The sequence below is a fragment of the Stenella coeruleoalba genome, assembly GCF_951394435.1.
Source record: "Stenella coeruleoalba genome assembly, chromosome: 11".
NCBI lineage: Eukaryota > Metazoa > Chordata > Mammalia > Artiodactyla > Delphinidae > Stenella > Stenella coeruleoalba.
The window spans coordinates 51,161,420-51,182,663 of record NC_137157.1 but is presented as its reverse complement, the minus strand read 5'-3'; the positions used below and the strand labels follow the sequence as shown (position 1 = coordinate 51,182,663).

At 35.4% G+C, this 21,244-nt stretch overlaps 2 protein-coding genes across 3 annotated transcripts in view; both read left to right on the top strand.

Annotated features, from left to right (window-relative positions):
• The window catches only part of LEMD3 (LEM domain containing 3), a 144,943-nt gene extending 140,914 nt beyond the window's left edge, over positions 1-4,029 (top strand). The window contains exon 17 of one of the 2 annotated variants that reach the window (XR_013830655.1): positions 3,921-4,029. The gene's annotated coding sequence lies outside the window, so the exon portion shown is untranslated. Of the gene's footprint in view, positions 1-1,416; positions 1,439-3,920 lie in introns of those variants that run through there. The other variant, XR_013830656.1, reaches the window with a different exon arrangement.
• The window catches only part of MSRB3 (methionine sulfoxide reductase B3), a 164,274-nt gene that overhangs the window by 45,693 nt on the left and 97,337 nt on the right, over positions 1-21,244 (top strand). Inside the window, 2 exon segments of the mRNA XM_079938328.1 lie at positions 3,921-4,029; positions 5,654-5,731. Of these exon segments, the coding sequence (XP_079794454.1) occupies positions 3,921-4,029; positions 5,654-5,731 (187 nt within the window).

Sequence of the window (21,244 nt, the reverse complement as noted above, 5' to 3'; positions counted from 1 at the left end):
AGAGACCCATTTGTCTAAGGTCACGTGACTAGGAAGGAGGCAAGGCAGAAAGTGAACTCTAATTCAAGACAATACTGGCTTTGAGGCAACAATATGGAACAAGCTTTGATATAAAAAGAGACTTTGGGCATATTTTAGCAAATAAATGCCCTTGGATAGGGTTCAAGGTGGGTCTGATATATACCAAAGTTACTCTGTATGGAATGGTGTTATGATTAGATACCAAAGTGGCAATATTACCCTCTCAAATATGCTTTGTGTTGCGTGTGTATACACATATGCTCACTTGTGGCTTCGAAGTACTCTATTAACCATTTAAATAAAGGAAAAAATCTTTCCCTAACATACTTCTAAGCCAATTTAGGGGTCATTGAACAGATGTCATATAATACTAATGTTAAATTACCCTGTGTAATAAGAAAATTACAGTACCTAAGTGAAGATAGTAAAGGGAAACCATCCAATGAATTATTCTAGAATTTCAAAATGAAATGATTTCTTTGAAATTAACAGTGGCACCACATGACTTTAGAAAAGTGAGTCTGATAGGGAAAAGGGAAATTAGAGACAAAAGTGAAGCCTTTCTGTGTTTATATATGCCAGCTTTGGGTTATGATGCTAGGAGAGCTAATGTAATAGTACAGCTTTCAATTGTCCAGGAAGTGTATTATTATTAAACTATGTGGCAAGAAATTTATTAAAATCTGACTAACTTTTCATTGTTTAGTATTAAATCACGATGGTTGTTTCTAGTCCACATATACTTCCTTTTGCTATTAGGTACACTTTAAAAGCCTAATTATTTTGAGAACATAGTATGACCAAAGAATAAAAATGTACAAAGTTTGACAACTTTAAATAAACACTAGCATTTCTTAAAGAACAAACCTCACTTACAGTTAGGAAACAATATTTATATTTAAGGTTGAAAAGCCAGGATGTAGGAAAATTTTGCTAATTTGGAAGATGACCTTTAAGTGCACCAAAACCAAATAATTTGTAGGCTATGACATAGGGCACATTCCTACAAAATTTGTGTGAATACTGCTTTAGTGGTTCTTGAAAGACAAACAAAGAAAGCTGGAATGAAATCTTTATCCCCCTTACAAATAAGACGGAGACTAACAAAAGAGTACAGCAGCACTCTTTCAAAGCTTGCCATTAAAACGAGGTCTCTGTAGCACAGCTAATGAGATGGTTCATAGTAGAAAACAATCTGTTTTTAAGAATGTTTAGATCAAAAGTAATTTCTAATCTATGAAATAAAGTTTTTTCAATACCCTTCATTCACCAGTGAAGCTTTTATGTTTGTCTTATTTACTTCAATCAGATGTTTTCAATTTTACCTTTTTTCCTTGTACAAATCCTTGACATGGTTCGTCAATACTGACCAACAGTTTTATTCTTTTTCTTCAGAAAAGAGAGATTTTTGAGAGAGGGAGAATGAAAAAGAGAGAAACATCTTTGCCTAAACGATTTGCAAGCATCTGTGCTTTAAGCTACTTTTTATGAACACTCCTTAGTAAATGACTCAAGGTAAAAAAGCAGAAAAGCATCCAATGTTAGGAAATTGCAATCCAATACCATGTAATTTAAACCTGCAGTTGCTTCTCTTGTACTAAATGACATACAGATGGGTAGCTTAGTTCTCTCAACTTTGGGAACACAATTGGCCTTTTTGTATGAATGAACGTATATTAACAAAAATATTTTAGACAGAATCGTTTAATTCTAATTGTATAGATTTTAATTATCTATGCCATTGGAAAGAATAATTTTAACCAAGTTATTTTGTTATGTTAGATTTACAATTAATGAATTTTGGGGGATAAAATCCACAAAGATACAACCCTTTCAACATACAAAGCAATAAAAACAAAAAGTTACTTTTTAAGACGTCTATAGCAAATTGAGCAGAGACTCACCTATCACAGCCAGTTCTGCATTCAAGTTGTGGAGAGGCTTGTTCTGACAGGACAAACATTTCTCAGGGAATCATTTCTATCTCTTAGAAAATATTAAAAGTGTAAGTAGTAGGTATTTGCATAAAGCCTAGTGTAATATGGGGTTCAGTGAGATGAGAGACCAACATGCCATTAGTGTGATTTGCCAGCTGTTCCTGTGGATCTTTTCAGGCCAGAGCAGGGCCAACATCCTTTGTGGAAGGTCAGAAGAGGCGCTATTTGACAACCCACAGGCCTACTCAAAGGTGTGTTTTGCTGTTCGGCTCTGGTTTGCTCTTTTGCTGCCTCCATATTTTCTCATAGAGAATCAACCACTCTATCTTGGTGGCCCTGATTCTGGAAGCTGATATCCTTCTTCAATCCCACAATCAGAGTCAGTGGTTAGTTAAGTTTCTCCTGTTTTAATTTCAGTGATCTCGTATACTATGACATTAGGTGCCTTAAAAGTAAAAGAAGTAGAAAGCATTTCTATTCCTAAATCATATTTCTTTTATGTTTCAAAACAAATTGAGTTTAATATTTGGGGAACTAAGCAAGCTTTCTTTCAGTAATTTCGTAACATGGTAGGAAATTTTTGCATGTGGTGACATCTGCGTGCCTCTTTCGCACTGTGATGGAAAAGCAAAGAAAAGCAATTTTACTGCAGTGAGTAAGGGTTGCTGTGTCTGGAGTTATTGATCATCCCGTGGTACTCATGGGGGATTGGTTCCTGACCCCCTGCAGATACCAAAATCTGAGGATGCTCAGGGCCCTTATATAAAATGGCGTAGTATTTACATATAACCTATGCACATCCTCCCTTATACTTTAAATCATCTCTAGATTACTTATAATACCTAACACAATGTAAATGCTATGTAAATAGTTGCCTTAGCATGGCAAATTCAAGGTTTGCTTTTTGGAACTTTCTGGAATTTGGGGGGGGAATATTTTCCATCGTGTTTGGTTGAATCCATAGATGTGGAATCTGTGGATACAGAGGGCCGACTGTATTTCTTTTCAGTCATTTGTTCAGGTAAGACAAAATACCCCATATAAGCGGGTATTGTCTGGACATTTTATTGCGGTCTGTATAAGTTGAAGTAAAAGCTAACATTGTTATTAGAATCTAATTAAAATTATTTTACCATTCAAATATATTTAGCCAGTGAAGTCTTTCTAAGTATACTTTATAAAAAGAAAAATGTAGGTCTCTAAATAAAATCACATTCACTTTTGCTTTTCTTTGTCTTTCCTCCCTCCCTATTTTTCTCACTCTTTCTTTGGAACTTCTTGAATCTGCATTAGTGTAAATGCCTTCTCCTGCAGTCTATTAAATGTTTCTTGCTGCCCGTTTAAGCGCGGTAAGATACAGTCTTGCAAGAGATATTTGTTTTTAAGGACTCTTCAGAACCTAGTGAAGCCTCTGACAGAATCACAGAGAATTCCTAGCTGTGGAAAGATACATCTTTAGGGTTCAGTAAACAAATAGGATAGTATTTAAATCACCCAGGTTGGAAATTGAATGAGGAAGGTTTTGGGCTATTCTACTAAAACGAATGGAGAGTTATTGTTTAATATAATATGCCCATCCTCTTATGTATACAGCATAAATGCTTATAAATAGAGTTATGCTTTTTGAATTCATTTGAAAAAAAAGAAATTCAAGGTACTGGGAGACGTAAAGGATGTATTCCCACCTCGTGAATGTTCAATGGGTTTTTACTGTTGCCTGCCAGCAGCTTTGGCTATAGCACGTTGTCAGTGCTCCAGTGGAATCACCTGAATCTTGAGTACCATTCTTTTTAAACTGAGAGAAATAGCCAGCTGCAGTTCAGGTAAGTTTGTCTAGTGTGTTAGGGACTGACCTGGTCATTGACAAGTGACTGCAGAAGCTGTGCTGTGATGGCCAGCCAAAGCAGTTATTTAGGATTCAAGCTAAAAGTCCTCCTTCTCCCACATCCTCTCTCTTTCCAGGGTCATGTAGGGATAAAAAGAGCTGTAAGGTGGTCTTTTCCCAGCAGGAACTGAGGAAGCGGCTGACACCCCAGCAGTACCATGTCACTCAGGAGAAAGGGACCGAAAGGTAAGGCGAGCTTACGAAAACGCCATTAAGCAAGAGCTAGTTTTCTTCATCCTCCTTATCCCCCCGCCCCACCTTTGAATCCTCTTCCTTGCCACTTAATTTAAAGGATTCTATACTTATTTGCTAAAGTCTACAAATTAGTATCCTTGAAAAGGTTGAAAATGGTATTGCTTAGATTAAGACTAAGTTTTATTTATTCTTTCCCCCATTTAATGAACACTCTATCTTTTGTAAAGTCACAAGGCTTTTGTTAAGGGCCTGTTTCTAGTTTACTACAAAATGTGTGGAAGTAATAGCGATTTAGGTACATTTTTTGGGAAGACATCAGAGTAAGCAAAACCATGAGGGACATGGCACTTTGCCAGGATACTGAAAATTTGAAGGTGGCCATTGTAAGTATAGACGTTTTGGCTGCAAAAAGAAGGTAGCATAATTTAGTTCCTTTCTACCCCACTCCAATTTCTTTTTGAAGCACATGTGGAGAAAGTATTTATTGGCTCATTTGTGGTTGGAATGTCAAAAATTTTCAATAACTGCCCTCACATGGCTTGGGTCCTTGGAAGTTTGCCCTAAGTCCCGAAAAAAGAGTTTGTTCACTTCCAAGACTGTTTGTAGTGAATAAAGTCTCTCTCAGCTGATTCCAGCTCAAAGGTAACTTGCCAAAGTCCAACCATTTTGTTGTCTAATTTATACCATGGAGCTTGGCATAAGGCTGTAACTTACCTCTGATCCAAATTTATTAATGATGTAACTTCTTGTTTTCATTCATGAACTGAAAGAGCTCTTTACCACACGTGGGGTCTTTGTTAAAAGGCAACACTGTCTTCCTGTCACAGTATATACTGTTTACTGAATTCACCAAATGCTGAATCTCTGACAACGTACACCTTTACTGCACAATGAGTTAGCGATGGACTTCGGTCTTGGTCCAAGTCATCTACCCGTCCTGTTGTGTACATGACTAGCAAAATGATTTAATGCACACAAACAACTAGAGATTAGGTCATTCTTAAAAATTCTGTTTATAAAAAAATTGGACCTCATAAAGAGGGTGAAAGGATAATAAAAACAAGCTGCAGAGCACAGACTTTTTGTTGGGCTAGCACAGCTGATTTGTATTAGCTGAATGACCTCCTAGCCTTTAAGATTGTTAACTTAGAAAAATATTCCCTTAAAGCTGCAATATTCCTTTTCAAACCAAAAAATAAGACTCCTTCCACTGGAAGTGTTGGACCCTTCTGCATTTTCTGGTATATACTCTTGGACACTGTAGAGTAGCAGAAATCTTATGTAATAATGTTTTTTTTCTGTGAATCTGTACTACAGGCTTCTTTTTTTTTTTAATAGGAAAAAAAGTTTTCTAAGCATTACATAACTAGATGGCCTGATTTTTAAAAAAATTTAACCCACACTAGTTTGGAGTTGTTATATGCACATTTTATTATACAGATTTGAAATGTATTAGTAATGTTCAGATTTCCATATGTTTGGTCTGTTCTCATTTTAGGACAAAAAGCCCTTGAAAGTTTTCTTAGAAAAATGTATTTTAAGCAAATAAGTTCTATAAGAAATAATGCTAACTTGTTTAATTAAATTTTTTTATGCTCTGTTTATTGTGTATCAGTGCCTTCGAAGGAGAATATACACATCACAAAGATCCTGGAATATATAAATGTGTTGTTTGTGGAACTCCATTGTTCAAGTAAGTATGTTAAAAACCTATGGATATGGACAAATCACAGATGGCAACAAACTTGGTATTGTCTGTTCACATTAGAATCTTTCCATTACTAAATTTTCTTTTTTCTAATTTTTCTATTTCCCCCCCCCCCCCACCAAAACAAAAGTAATTATTGACTTTGACGACAAACTACCAGTTTGATAGACTGGCTGATTTCTCATTGTTTGGATCTTTAAAATACCTAACGTTAACTTGTTCATCTTAGTAACCATGGTGCTTAGCAGAGCTATAAAAGAGATTTTGGTGAACGTAGAAATGTCTATGTATTTATTGATTTTTCTGTCATCGAGTGATGGCCCTAAATTTATTTATTTGACCATGATGGAAGTTCTCTGTGTGCGTCTTTCAGATTGAATAGTATCCACCAAGTTGATTATTCATACTTGAGCAATGAAGGGCAATAGCTGTATTGAAAATAAAGTGGGAAATATAATAGATATTTGTGCATATATAAGTAAATTACATACTCTGAGTTTTGCATTAATCCAGAATCTTTGTTTTAAAGATCCCAATAGTTTACTATAAAACAGGCCAGTACATAGACTTTTTCAACAGAATAGTTAATTCAGACAGTGTATTCTGGAGCTTATGGATCTTAATCAAGAAAGAAAGCTCTTTACTAAAAATTTATTTATGTAGGTGGAGAAAATCCTAGAAGCCCTGTACTTCCCATAGGGATGCTGATTTGGGGGAATAAAAAGAAAGAAACCTTAATTGAGAGTAAATGTCATTTATTTAAAACAGAATTACAGACTTCTTAGGGGAAATGAACAAACAAGAATCTGATATGTGTAGCAAGTAAAACATACTTAACATCTCTCCACAAATGTTTCCTTTTGAAAACACTAGCATTTACAGATTTCCCAGAAATAACAGGAAACAGTAGTTTCCTTGAAAAAAAAATTTTTTAAGTTTAAAACCTTTCTTAACTTGCATAAACCTTATTGCACATTAGTGTTGGTTGAGAATCTGTTCTGAATTCTTACGTATTTATTCTTTCTGTTAAAAAAACCAGCCCTTCAAATTGTCACCCATTTCCTCTCAGAAAACACACGTCTTTATATTTCAACACCTTTAGTTTGTGTCATAATAGTTGATATAACACTTAAGATAGTTGCTGAGCCATGTTAAACTTGTTAATATCCCAAATGGTAAAAATTGGCCACATCTCCTTTGCTTTTTGTTTAAGATTCTTCATTTCTTTCCCTATTATGTGATTCAGTAAAGTAGTGGATCTAAGGAAAACTTACTGTTTTAAATAAGAAACAGAACCACTGTAAATGAAGGATTTAACCCATGTGACATCTTGAGTCACAAATAGTAAAAGCAAGACCCTTATCCAAACATAGGTGCTGCTGGGGTTCAGGATTTCATATTTGATGTGATATTGACTCTAAAGGAAACTTTAGCATTCTTGTAAGGAAAGCTTTTGTTTTCTAAGTTTTTAAGGAATATAGTTTAATATTTTTTATTCTATATTTAAAAAAAAAAAAGTGTGCTTCTCCATACTTGGTTTCTTGTCATTTCTAGGGGGAACAGTATCCCTGCTTTGGCCTTACTTGTAGAATACAGTATTCTTTGTCCTGGTGCCACTTTCTTCGTACTGGAGAACTTGTACCCTGGGTGGCCACAGGGCATGGGGCCACAGGGCATGGACAGTTTTGAGGGAAGCAATTTTCTGGTCCTCAACCGCTATACAATATACTTTCCTGAAACTGCTGTCTGTGTCTGAGAGAGTCTGTAGCCGGCCACCTCTTCCTTCCAATCTCCTCTGTCATAGTCGCCCTTCTCCCACTTCACAAAAGATATCATACCTTCCACCCATCCCAAATATTACTATGACTTGTTGTCACAGGATAAAATCTTGAAGGCATCAAGCAAAAGGACAGTTCAGGAAGGCATTACTTCTGAAGGAGAGACCCATGAAAGCAAGGCCAAAAAAAAAAAAAAAACTGAGAAATATTGAACTGGTAAAAAAGTATTGAAACAGTATTTCATCTTGGAAAGGCTCAGTCTGCCTGCCAGCTGTCTGCTTATCTGTCTCTCCATCTGTTGTCCGTCTATCCATTTTCTACCAGTCTTAAGTGAGATGTGTGTCATGAAAACATGTATCAACATATTTATTCAAAATTTTTAAATGAAAGTCTTTGTGTGTGTGTGTACAGGAAATAAGTCTGATTTACTTGATAGACAGGACGGTGAGGACTGCCTTTGCAAATTAGGTTATATGGTGGACTTCTCCCGTTCATTAACTGATCTAGATATGTCACTCTAAGATTTTGACAGAAATATATTTTAAGCATGTCTATATACAGAACACCAGGTAATTTATCTTTTTTCAATTATTTAAATTTTTGATAAGAAATTTTAGCTGTCACTTTAAAATGTATGAGGAAGGGTGTATCAGTCAGCACCCAATATGGATACAGAAGCCACACAGTAATTTGAACAGGAAAGTTTAATGTAGAGAATTACTGTGTGTGACAGAGGATTATGGTGATGAGGGATTGGCTAGTAAGAAGTAAATAGAAATTCTAAAGAATACAAAGATAGCAAATATAGGAAGCTATCGTGGACCCTAGGGCTGAGACAGAGCCCAAGGAAGAGCTTTCCCTGCAACCCGCCCCCCGCCCAGCCTTTCTGGGGCTGATGGCACAGGAGTCACTGGGGCCATGATGTTGTAAATTTCTGGAAATCTGCCTTCTGGAATTTGCTAGAAACCTCCCCTCTGGGGTGCTGGGGAAAGCTCTTTGCTGGGAGGTGTCTCCCTGGGAGTGCTCCACTACAAAACTACCTGAGGGAAGTGCTAGGGGAGGCTGCTGGCCACCAGGTGCTGCTCACTCCTGTGCCCTGAAGCCTGCACCTCGCTCCAGAGAAGCCAGGAGCCTGTCACCTGAGAAGCAGTGAAAAGGGCTGGGGGCTGGAGAGGCTGCGCAGGCTAAGGAGTTGGGTGCTGGGGAAGCCGCCCACGTTGCAAGGGCCTGCAAATAGAGAATCTGCATGCACTGCGGGAGCCAGATGCTAGAAAAGCCACGGGCTCTGCAGGAGCCTGTTGAGAAAGCATACTGAAACCAGGAAGGAAGAACCTCTTTCTCCTGCAATCCTTCTCCTGTGCCCTCTACTGACAAGGTTTAATATCATGTTAGCTGACAAAGAAAAAAATATTTAATGGTCCCAGATCCATTTTAGCAGAGCAGGCAAGGAAGATGGATTTAGAGGTGAGAGGCAATAAATAAATTGGTAACTGGCACAGAGTGTCTCTGTTTTGTTTTCAAAATTCTTTTATGGGTTCGTGAGCAAAAGTTTGAAAACCACTCAGTAGTCTAGTGTATTAATGGCAGCACTATCAGACACCCTCTGGAGATAGCTGGTTTTGTACTTTGAACACAAAGTGTAGGAAACAATTGAGGTGCGTGTGTGTGTGTGTGTGTGTGTGTGTGTGTGTGAGTGTGAATGAGAAAGTGTGTGGAGTGTTTGTTTGTTAGAGAGGAGGGAGTGAGGTGGAAAAGACTACATAGAGGAACAATGTGAGAAATAACAGTGGGAGGGAAACAGATAAGAAATAAAAAGAAATAAGAAGGAAGTGCTGAGTTTAAAAATGCCCATCATTAGCGCTATGTAAAGGTTGTTTTCCCAACTGCTATTTCTGTTATCTTATTGACACTCTGTGTGTGTGTGTGTGTGTGTGTGTGTGTGTGCACGCATGCAGCATTCACATATATGTATAATTCTCATCATTTACTTGACTGATATATATATGTATATATAATACTTCCTTACAAAAAAGACCATTCAAACTTGTACTCTACCCTAAATACACTCCCTCTCAACAATATACTGCTTTTTTACTGCTTACCAAGTACAAGAACCTTATTCACAGGCTGCTTTATAAACCAAATGTGTAATTTATTCCATGGTTCACATTTTCTTTACATTCACAAATTCTACCAAGCTAGTTTATTTCTCATATAATACTACTGACTTTCAGTTAGTAAATTAACTGACAGAAGTAAGAATGTTCTCTCCTCTGGTTATTTGAACTTCTAAACTTTCATGAAATGAATTTGTTGAACATCAGATAAACCAGAAAAGGCATTGGTGAAACAATTTAATTCAGTAAGTATTTTTGACATCTTGTACTTTGCTCTGGCTGACCCTTTGCCAGGTGTTGTGAAACAAAATAAACTTATGAACTATTTTTTTCCTTAAGGTGCTTATAGTTTTGTTGGAGTGATAAGAAAAACACAATAAACAGTTACAAAGTGTGGAAAAATAACATTAAAGTCTATCTGAATATGACTGTTTGATATGCTTTCATAAGTAATAGGAATGTATACGACTGCATCAAAGTAGGGCCTGTTTTCATGGAGAAGAGGAGAACACACTTTACCAGGCAGAGAATATCTGACAGAGAATGCCATATGAGACGAGGAATTAGAGATAGGATCAAAACTGGATTTTTCAAGGACATAATTATGAGACTGGTCCAATAGGAGTGGGGAGGTAAGGTATGTTGGGAGGAATGGAGAAATGGCTGGAGGGTTAAAAAGGACCAAATAAGGAAGCCCTGGGATCCCAGAGAAGACACTTAAGTTTCTGCTTGAAATTCTTTAAGCCTTGGCATCCTTTCCTCCAGGAAGCCCTATCTGAAACTTCCGGGTTGAACTCTAGTGTCCTTCATCTCTGTTCCCATAGCACCTTGTATGCACTTCCATCATTGCATTTTCTGCTGTGTTCTGTAATTATCTGTTTATGTGCCTGTTTGTCCACTAGCAAGTAAACTCCACAATTGCAAGGCCATGCCTTAGTCGTATTTATACCTCTAGTCCCTGGCATGTAATAATCACTAAATATTTGTTTGTTGATCAGATGCGTGTCTGAACTTTGTGAGACAGGTTGTGGAGAGACTTTGAATAAGACAAAAGCATGATGAAAATGGGAATTAAGCTGTAACAGTTCACAAGATAGATTTCTGGAGCTGAAAAGAGAAGGAAATAGGGCTTTTACAGCTTCAGTGGGGACTTTTTTCCTTGTTAGCTGATAAACCTCAATGTTATCCATGTGTGATCAGCTCCTGATAATTTTAAGACTTTCAAGAACCACATAGGATCGTTTTTATTTTCTATACATTTACTAATAAGGCCTTGCACTGAATTAATAGCTCATTTTACACAGGTTCACTAATGAGGGTGATGATAATAATAATGGTAATAATAATAATAATCAAGAGCTAATACTTACATAGCACTTAACCTCTTGCCAGGCATGGTTCTAAGTGCTTTATATATATGAACTCCTTTAATCTTCACAACAACACATTTTATAGATGAAGAAACTGAGAGGATAATTGTCTTGTGAAAAACAGACAGTATACAAGTGGATTTAAAATGGCAATAGTCAAACTTTTAGGAAAGAATAAAGTTAAATAATTATAAGAAAATAAAGTTTTAATATTTTGTTTTGGTCACTCGAATCTGGTTATTTTACTCAGCATAACTGGAACAAATGGAACACACAGACACACACACCTCAATTCCTTAAAAAATTTGCCTTTGTCATAGTAAATATTCAAGTTGACAATTGAAGACCATTCCAGTCTAGGGAGGGCTGAACCAAAAGTAAATAGATCCATCATGGTAGATCATTAAGAAGAACTCAGCTTCAGGCTGGTTGTTATCCTTGGGGAAGTCCCTTGGAATCCTGACAGGAAGATGTAGCCAGTATTCAGGAAACCATCAGGCCATGCAACATCTGCAAAGTAGGGCAGCAGCTGGATTCATGGGCTGGATTCTAGTTATTAAAATTGGAATGTCACTTTATTTTCACTATTAACCCCCCATTACATTTTCTCAAGTAGCTGTGTTCCAAATTTTTACCACTTTTTTTTTGAATTCTCTCCCTACTTTTCTGAGAAAATTGAGGCCACCTGACATGAGCTATCTTAAATGTCTTTCCTTCTACCTTGAAATTTCTTTGTATCTTCATTTTTATCAAACAATCAAAACAAGCACAGGCTAAAAGCAACTGGTGGAACCAGTTGAATATTAGCCCAGATGTGTGACCTCAAATTCATCACCTATAAAATGGGGAAAATAAAACCAAACAGGTGTAAGAACTAAATGCAGAAAAATGCCTAGTATATGGCAGGTATTCAACAATGTTAAGTTCAAGTGGGCCTGACCAAGTTTGGGGAACGTATCATACTATCACAACAGCCTAAGAAGCTCCTTATAATGTGAGAAAGTGCAGGCTTTACTAGAGAGAGTCTGACTGTTAACAGTAGATGTTAGTGTGATGAGTCACTGCTCCAGCTGTGTTGCTACATTTCAAATGGGACTCTGCTGCAAAACTATTAACACATGCTGCATTTCACATGCGCCTCCTGTGCAGTTTTATTCCAGGCTACTAGAAAATTTAAGCCCTTTTTCAGCTCTTTAAGAACATAAGCCCTTTCACTGAAGAAATTCCAGTTCAGTGCCACACACAATTTACTCAACTATACTGTTCCATTTACCACTAAAGGAGACTTTCAACATAAGCTTTTCCCCTTCTGGTATAGTGGGTTTTGTTTTGTTTTGTTTTGTGTGTGTGTGTTGGAGGTGGGCAGATGTGAAAGCAGGGAGGGGGAGGAGAAGGGGGAGGGAGAGATGGAGTTTTCCATCCTTACTTTCTATTCAAATCCTATTTTTCCAACCCTTTCCCTATCCATATGATAGTTACTCATAAACCATTCCAGTCACTATGGAATTCTACTAGGGAGAGTAACATGAACTTGACTTCAAGCTTTCTTTTTATGGAACACTAGCTGGAAATTGCTCATAATTCTAGCAAATGTTTCTTAACCTTTAACAAAGTACATTTAACTTGAATTTAAAAGAGCTGAATTGCCCTTCACCTCATTTTAAATCCATAAAAAAGTAAGCTTTCCAGTATAATGAAACCATTATGAAATGAACTAGATTTCTGAATAGTGACTTAAGCTTTTGTTGTATCTAAATAACTCATATATTATTTTGAAGAGTGTACAAAATTGACTTCTCTCATTCCATTGACCTTCCTGTCTTGTCCCCACATACAGTGATTTATAGGAAAAGAATCTGTAATGTAGGGAGGTACTTTTCTGTCTTCATTTCATCTGAAAGCTCAGGGCGAGACAACAGCTAGATTGAAAGAAAAGTACTTCCTGGAGCTACTGGCAAAGATAGGGAGCGAAAAACATTGTTAGTGCCTGACTCATTAAACCATCAGAAAAAAAAAAAAAAAGAAAAACATAAATAGTATAAAAACATAGCATAAAATAAAGGAAGGAACAATTCCATTTTGAGAAACTGGAAAACTATAGTACGGCATGATTCAAAGTTTAACAGTATGCAAAGATAATTATAACTGCATTTCCCTAAATAAAAACTATATACCCACATATAGAAAAATTGAAGCAATAACTACACATAAAATCCCTGGATAGTTGAAACTGGGTATATGAGTATTTGTGTATATATATATGTGTGTTTTGGGGGAAGAAAAGTGGGGAAAGAGCAATCTTGCCTTGTATTTCCTAAACTACAATCCTAGTTCTTTAGTTAATTTTTCAGATGTAGACAGAAATAACTTAGATTTTTCTTAGTGAATTAGAATGGATAGAATAAATTAGGAAACAAAATAGGCAAATTTTTTTAAACTATAATTCATGTAAGTTTATCTTGTTTGTATAAACATGCATCAGAAAATCAATGAACATGTTATTCAAGTTCGCAGACTTTGAAATTATTTAAAGACAGCTTATAAAAAATAATGTACAAGTTTTATCCTGTACTTGTGAGGCAGTCCACAAAGCTGCTCTTCTTATTAATGAATAATACTTTTTTCGAAACATGGTCATCAATGCAATAAGAATTGCATAAATTTTCACTCAGAGACATGTCTTCAATGGGTTTTATACATGGATAAGTGACCTAACACATTACATTATCAAAGAAAAGTGCAGAAGCCATCCAGAGTACCAAGTGGAAATAAAGTTTTGTAAAGTTCCAGCATGGACTTGCTGTATAACCATAAGCAAGTTACTTAAACATTCCATCTCATTTTTCTCATCTGTAAAATGGTGAGAATAACATCAACCTTTTCTAGCTCATAGCATTACTATACCAAATGAAATAATCACACAAAGATGCTATTAAAGATATAAAGAACAAACAGCTCATACAGCTTAATACAAAAAGAAAACAAACAACCCAATAAAAAAATGGGCATAAGATCTAGACATTTCTCCAAAGAAGACATACAGACGGCCAACAGGCACATGAAAAGATGCTCAATATCATTAATTATTAGAGAAACGCAAATCAAAACTTCAATGAGGTATCACCTCATACCTGTCAGAATGGCCATCGTCACAAAATCTATGAACAATAAATGCTGGAGAGGGTGTGGAGAAAAGGGAACCCTCCTACACTGTTGGTGGGAATGTAAATTGGCGCAACCACTATGGAAAACAGTATGGAGGTTCCTCAAAAAACTAATAATAGAGTTACCACATGATCCTGCTATCCCACTCCTGGGCATATATCTGGACAGAACTATAATTAGAAAAGATACATGCACCCCAATGTTCACAGAAACACTATTTATGATAGCCAAGACATGGAAGCAACCTAAATGTCCACTGAGAGATGAATGGATAAAGAAGATGTGGCACATATATACAATGGAATATTAGTCAGCCATAAAAAAGAATGAAATAATGCCATTTGCAGCAACATGGATGGACCTAGAGATTATTATATTAAGTGAAATAAGTCAGACAAAGATGAGTATCATATGATATCACTTATATGTGGAATCTAAAAAAATGATACAAATGAACTTATTTACAAAACAGAAACAGATTCACAGACATAGAAAACAAACTCATGCTTAACCAAAGGGGATAGTGGTGGGGGGAGATAAATTAGGAGTTTGGGATTAACATATTCACACTACTATATATAAAATAGATAAACAACAAGGACCTACGATATAGCACATTAAAAATTATTGTCAATATCTTGTATTAATAACCTACAATGGAAAAGACTCTGAAAAAGAACAGATGTATATATATATATATATATATATATATGTATAACTGAATCACTTTGCCGTACACCTGAAACTAACACAACATTGTAAATTAACTCTACTTCAATTAAAAAATAGTTTAAAAAGATATAAAGATATAAGTATAAAGTAAGGTTTGTGAAAACTGTGCAGCTTTAAATAAATTTACATGGTAAAGTATAAGCAGCCGCAAATCTAAAATTAAGTTAGTTTCTGTCCAATAATTTTTTTAAAAGTTTAGTCTGGATTCTAAATTCCCCAAATAATGGAACTTAGATGAGTAACTGATAGTTTTAATACATTAGAAGCTAGAAACTTCTTGAGAGAACACATCATGGCAGAATTTTTGTAACCCACATCTGCACCCCGTGCAGGGGCGTAAACCTTTGCATATCCAGGCTACTTAATTATTTGTTAAATAAATGGTTTAATTCCAGTAAATCAAGAGTAACCGCAGAGTTGAATGATTCAAGTTGATACTGGAATGGTGGAAGTATAAATAAATACTTGGTTATGGAGTCTCTAAATTATTATCCCCTACCACACTTTCCAAAGTAGCTTCTATAGACCACCCATGGAATTTAATTTTAGTGGATGCTTATTTCAGCAATAGCATTGCTTGCAACTGCAAAGATACACTGATTTCAACTAAGGGAGAGATGGAAATGTCTATGGCTGGGATCTTTTACAAGGAAACATTGAAAAGAGCAAAAAAGTGAAAATAAACAGTGTCAGCTACCGAAAGCTGTATCAGAAGAAAAGTTCATAGTCAAACATGTTTATTAAATATAAGAAAGATTAAAAATAACTGAACTAAATAGTGACTCAAAATGCTAGAAAAATTACAGCAAGAACAACAAAATAAACTGGGATAAAATGGCCTCCTTTTTCCTCAAGGCATTTGCCAATTCTAGGCAAGGGAAGAAAGGTAAAGATTCCAGTCGATCAGAAGCAGAAGTGCCAGCAGACTAGGATTTCTCAGCTCCAGCACTATTGACATTTGGGCTGGATAATACTTGGTTGTAAGGGGCTGCCCTATACATTGTAGGATGTTTAGTAGCATCCCTAACCTCTGTCCATTAGATAGCTCTGTCCACTAGATAGATCTCCCCTGCCCTGTCCCCCACCATTGTGACAAACAGAAATATTTCCAGGTATTATCAAATACTCCAGGGAGGGGGTAGTGGGGGGCCAAAAATCACAATTGATCTAGACAGTCTACAAAACAATAATCAAGCTCTGATTTGTAGGGTTTACTGATTTCTATGGTACAAATACTTCCACCATAGGCTATTTCAAGATACAACTGTGACATTACTTAACATGGAATTGGGAAGAGACATGTAGTGACACCATTATATAGCATTTCTGTAATTCAAATACAGCAGATGTAAATAACAACAGTTAAAAATTTAGACGTGAATTTTGAGTATTTATTACCTTTGTTTTTAATAATAACTTATTTAATTGTAAGTTTACATAATTTGTTTTTAATAATGTCTGTGTTTAGCAACTGGATCCCAAAGTTCCCAAAATTTTAACAGTAGGCTCTCTTGAGCTTTGCACACCAACATAATGGAGACAAATCAAGGGTAGACCAAATTTATCAAAAACTGCAACCCAACCCCAAGTGAGCTCAGTCCCTGATTAGATTAAGGTAATCTTTCCCTCATTCCCCTCCCCACTCCAGCTGCCTATCAGAGGATAGGATAAACCCTCTGTAGAAAAAGATTACATCATCATCATTCAGAGTCCAATTTTTTATAGACAATGTCTGGCATTCATTAAAAATTACCAGGCGTACCAAAGTAAAGGACCAAGGGAAATAAATTGACAAAAGAAACAGGTCTATAGATGGCCCAGATATCCAGATATTTAAGTCATCAGGCACAGACTTTAAAAATAACCGTGAGGGCTTCCCTGGTGGTGCAGTGTTTGAGAATCCGCCTGCCAATGCAGGGGACATGGGTTCAAGCGCTGGTCTGGGAAGATCCCACATGCTGTGGAGCAACTAAGCCCGTGCGCCTCAACTACTGAGCCTGTGCTCTCAAGCCTGGGAGCCACAACTGCTGAGCCCGAGTGCCACAACTACTGAAGCCCACTTGCCTAGAGCCCGTGCTCCGCAACAAGAGAAGCCACTGCGATGAGAAGCCTGTGCACTGCAATGAAGAGTAGCCCCTGCTCACCACAACTAGAGAGAGCCCGCATGCAACAACAAAGACTCAACGCAGCCAAAAATAAAATAAATAAATAAATTTATTTTTAAAAACCCCAAAAACAGTGATTAATATATTCAAGAAAATAGATGGCAAGATGGAGAATTTCACCACAGAACAGGAATCTATTGTAAAGAATAAAATAGTTCTAGGGCTGAAAATGCAATAACTGAAATATAAACACATGAGATGAATTTAATAGCATATTAGACATAGAAGAATGCAGGATTAATGAACAGAAATCAGGTCAGAAGAATAGATTCAGGCTGAAGTTAAGAGAGCCAAAAATATGTAAGGTTATTGAAAAGATAATACAAGATACACAGTTTCAGGTTTAACATATTAGAGTCACAGAAAGAGAAGAAAAAGATAATAGGAAAGAAGCAACATTTGAAGATAGAATTTTCCCAAACTGAGGAAAAAACTCAAGTCACAGATTCAAAAAGTGCTACAAATCTGAAACAGGATGAATACAAATAAAACCACATCTAGGCACATCACAGGCAATCTGATGAAAATCAAAGGCAAAGAGAAAATATTAAAAGCACTTGAATAAATTAACTTGAAAAATAAAAAATTAGAATTAAGTAAATCCAAAATGTTGATCTTAGAAAAGGCCATTTCTATCAATAAAGTGGACCATTTCTATCAAGTCTAGTCAAGAAAGAAAGGGGGAAAAAAGAACATAGGTTCAAAACTAGGAATGAAAATGGGATAAAACCAAAGATATGGAAAAAAATATTTTAATGTAAGAGAATACCGTGTATAACCCTATTCTCACAAATTTAAAATCTCAGCATAATTTTCTAAAAATAAAATACAAAATCTGACTAAAGAAGAATTATAATTGAATTGATCAGTAACTCTAGAAGAAATTGAGAGTTATCACAAACCGGCTTAGACTTTTACAGAAAAAAAAAAATCATTATTCTTGTGCTATTACAAACTGTATCAATCACAGAAAATAGAAGAAAGTTTACCAACTTCTTTGACAAATGTAACATACCTCTAAAACCAAGATGTGACAAAGACATTACAAATGAAGGAAAACTATAGACCAATCTGATTTATGAAAGTAGATGTAAGGATCTTAAATAAAATATTAGCAAAAGTAATATAACATTGGCATATATACACTGATATGTATAAAATGGATAACTAATAAGAACCTGCTGTATAAAGAAATAAAAGTCTAAAATTAAAAAAAAACTAACATAACACTGTGTTGAATAAGTAATATGCCATGGTAAAGTAGGGTTTATTTCAGGAATGTACAAATAGTTCAGTACTGGGACATCTTTGGAAAAATATGATCATTTTAGTATATTCCCAGAAGAGATTTTATAAAAATTCAAAGTACATTCTTTAATTAAAAAAAGAAAACTCGTAGTGAAATACGATTAGAAGGAAATACTATGTTTTATCAAATCGAAGAAGCCCTTAATCAAAGGATTTATTACTTCAAGTAACACTAAGAAGAGAAAAAAACCTGCGAAGTAAATTGCAAAATGTTTATCACAGATGCATCCAGGTTTCAGAGATGTTAACATGTTTGAAATAAAAAGTGCCCAATAGAATCAATGAAATACATACTATAAATAGTGTGGGGGAACCAGCAAAGTATTTAAAAACTAAATTTAGATCCCACCCTCAGTATCTTACAACCCAGTGCCTTATACTCCAGTAAAGTCTAGGTTAAATAAAAAATTTAAATATTAACATTAAGATCATACAAGTCCTAGAGGAAACTATAAGTGGGAACTTTGTATAACATTGGGGTGAGGTAAGCCTTTCTAAACAAGATTCCCAAAGAAGAAATCAAAAAGAAAAGATATATTAGGTTGGACCACCTAAATATTTTACATTTCTATAGATCAAAACACTATTTTAAAAACTGGTAAACAAACGAACTGGCAAAATATATATGCAATTCATGTGACAGACAGACAATATTCAAATCAACTGAGAAAGACAAACATTGGAAAAGTGGGCAGAAGATATAAACAGATACTTTTCAAAATAAGAAATGTAGATAATAAGCATAGGGGAAAATTATCCACCAGTTAGTAATAAAAAACTGAAGTAAAAGGAGGAATAGTTCTTTATGTATCAAATTAGCGAACATTTCCAATATCATCAAATCCAGTGTTGGTCAAGGTCTGGGAAATTAGCACTGCTGGGTAGAGGGTGAATTGGTAGTAACCTTCTGGACAGTTTAATAAGCTATGTCAAAAGTCTTAGAAATCTGTATGCCATTAATCTAGCAAATACACTTCTAGGAATTTATGCTAAAAAGTCATGTTTATGCATAAGGATAAAGCCACAAGAATGCTTTTAATCACTCTTTTTATGATAGCAAAAAAATAATTTAAATATCCAAAATAGAGGTCTAGTTAAATAAACTAGTGAAAATATACATGGCATTTCAAATAATATTGCAAAAGAATATTTAGTGATCTGGAAAGAAATTTAAAACAAATTTAAAAGTTTACAAAACAATAATTATATATGACCCTGTATTTGTAAAATACATGTATTTCTACATATATGAAAACAGTTTAGAAGGTTATGTACCATATGTTAACAGTAGTTATCTCTGGGTGGTTGGATTGTAGGTGATTTTTTTTTCTTATCTATCCTTCTAATTTTTTTTTAAAAGATGAACATATATTTTGGGGGGTAATAAGAAAAATATTTAATATTAGAATTACCTTTACTCAATGTTACAAACACTAAACTATTTATTTATTTATTTCTATCTCTTGAACATGGGTTTGGTGATTTTTGTTCTTTTTTTTAATCTTTCTTTTTCTTTTTCTTTTTTAAAATTTTTATTGGAGTATAGTTGATTTACAATGTTGTGTTCATTTCTGCTGTACAGCAAAGAGAATCAGTTATGCATATACATATATCCGCTCTTTTTAGATTCTTTTCCCATATAAGTCATTACTGAGTATTGAGTAGAGTTCCCTGTGCTATACAGTAGGGCCCTATTAATTATCTTTTTACCACCAAATTTACCTTTTCCCAGTGATAATTTGAAAGAATGAAATGGAATGTAATTCCACATTATGTAATTCTGTCCATTTAATAATCTATTCACACCTCAAGTAGCTACTTTACCCACTGCCTTCTAAGTTGTTGCTTTTTTTTTTTTTTTTTCTATTTTATCCCTAAGTGACCGGTAATGGTGATGATAACCCAGGGAAGGCAGCCACTGAGAGCTTAGACTTAGCTCTAACCTTCTATTCACCTACCTTCTCTTGGCCTCCAGTTCAAGCATCATTTCAAATTATATTCCTCCTCGTGACTGTCTTCTGTCTTCCTATAGTCCTCACATAGCCCTATTCCCAGACATCTGGAGGTAATTGATGAAGGATGGGACCCCAAAGTCAGAAGGTTTTTATTTATTTCCAAACAGACTTATTTTAATAAACTGTTTATCATGTTTGAATTAGGGATTTAAAAAAAAGCATTGAATGAAGACTTACCATGTACCAAGCATTATGCTAAGCACTTTAAAGAAAATTATCTCCTTTATTCTTTGTAACCTAAATAGAAAATCAAAGTTCACAAAGGACATGTAATTTAGTCAAGGTAACAATGGCAGTCAGAGATGGAGCTAGGACCCAAATTCAGGGCTGCCTGACCCCAAAGGCACCCCTCCTTAGCTCCTGTATTATGTTATAATTCCTCCCCGATTCTAGTTGATTGTTCTTTTTGCTTAGTAATTCACCATCTGGTAGCCATCACACGCTGGTGTTAATTGGTGCTAATTTTCTGATGATGGCCAAGTGACTATACTTGGATTTTAAAGTGGAGAAAGCTATGATTAAGGTGCAGGACATGAGGTTAAAGTCACCACTTTCCCCACTTACTGTGTGTGATTTTGAATAAGCTACTTAACCTCTATGAGCTTTAATTTCCTCATTTGTAAGATGAGGATAATACCCATGTCACAAGAACTTTTGAGGGGATTAACCAGATAATGTCGAAATGTTTTGTAAGTGGAAAAAACACTCTGTAAATGTGGAACATTGATTCTAAAACAGTGTAAGGATTGGCATAAATTGCAGTTTTCAGAGCTAAAGTTCAGTAGAGAAAGGGAGGCATGCCACTTATTTAGAACAGAGACCAGAGGTCTTTTAGGTAAGTAACACTT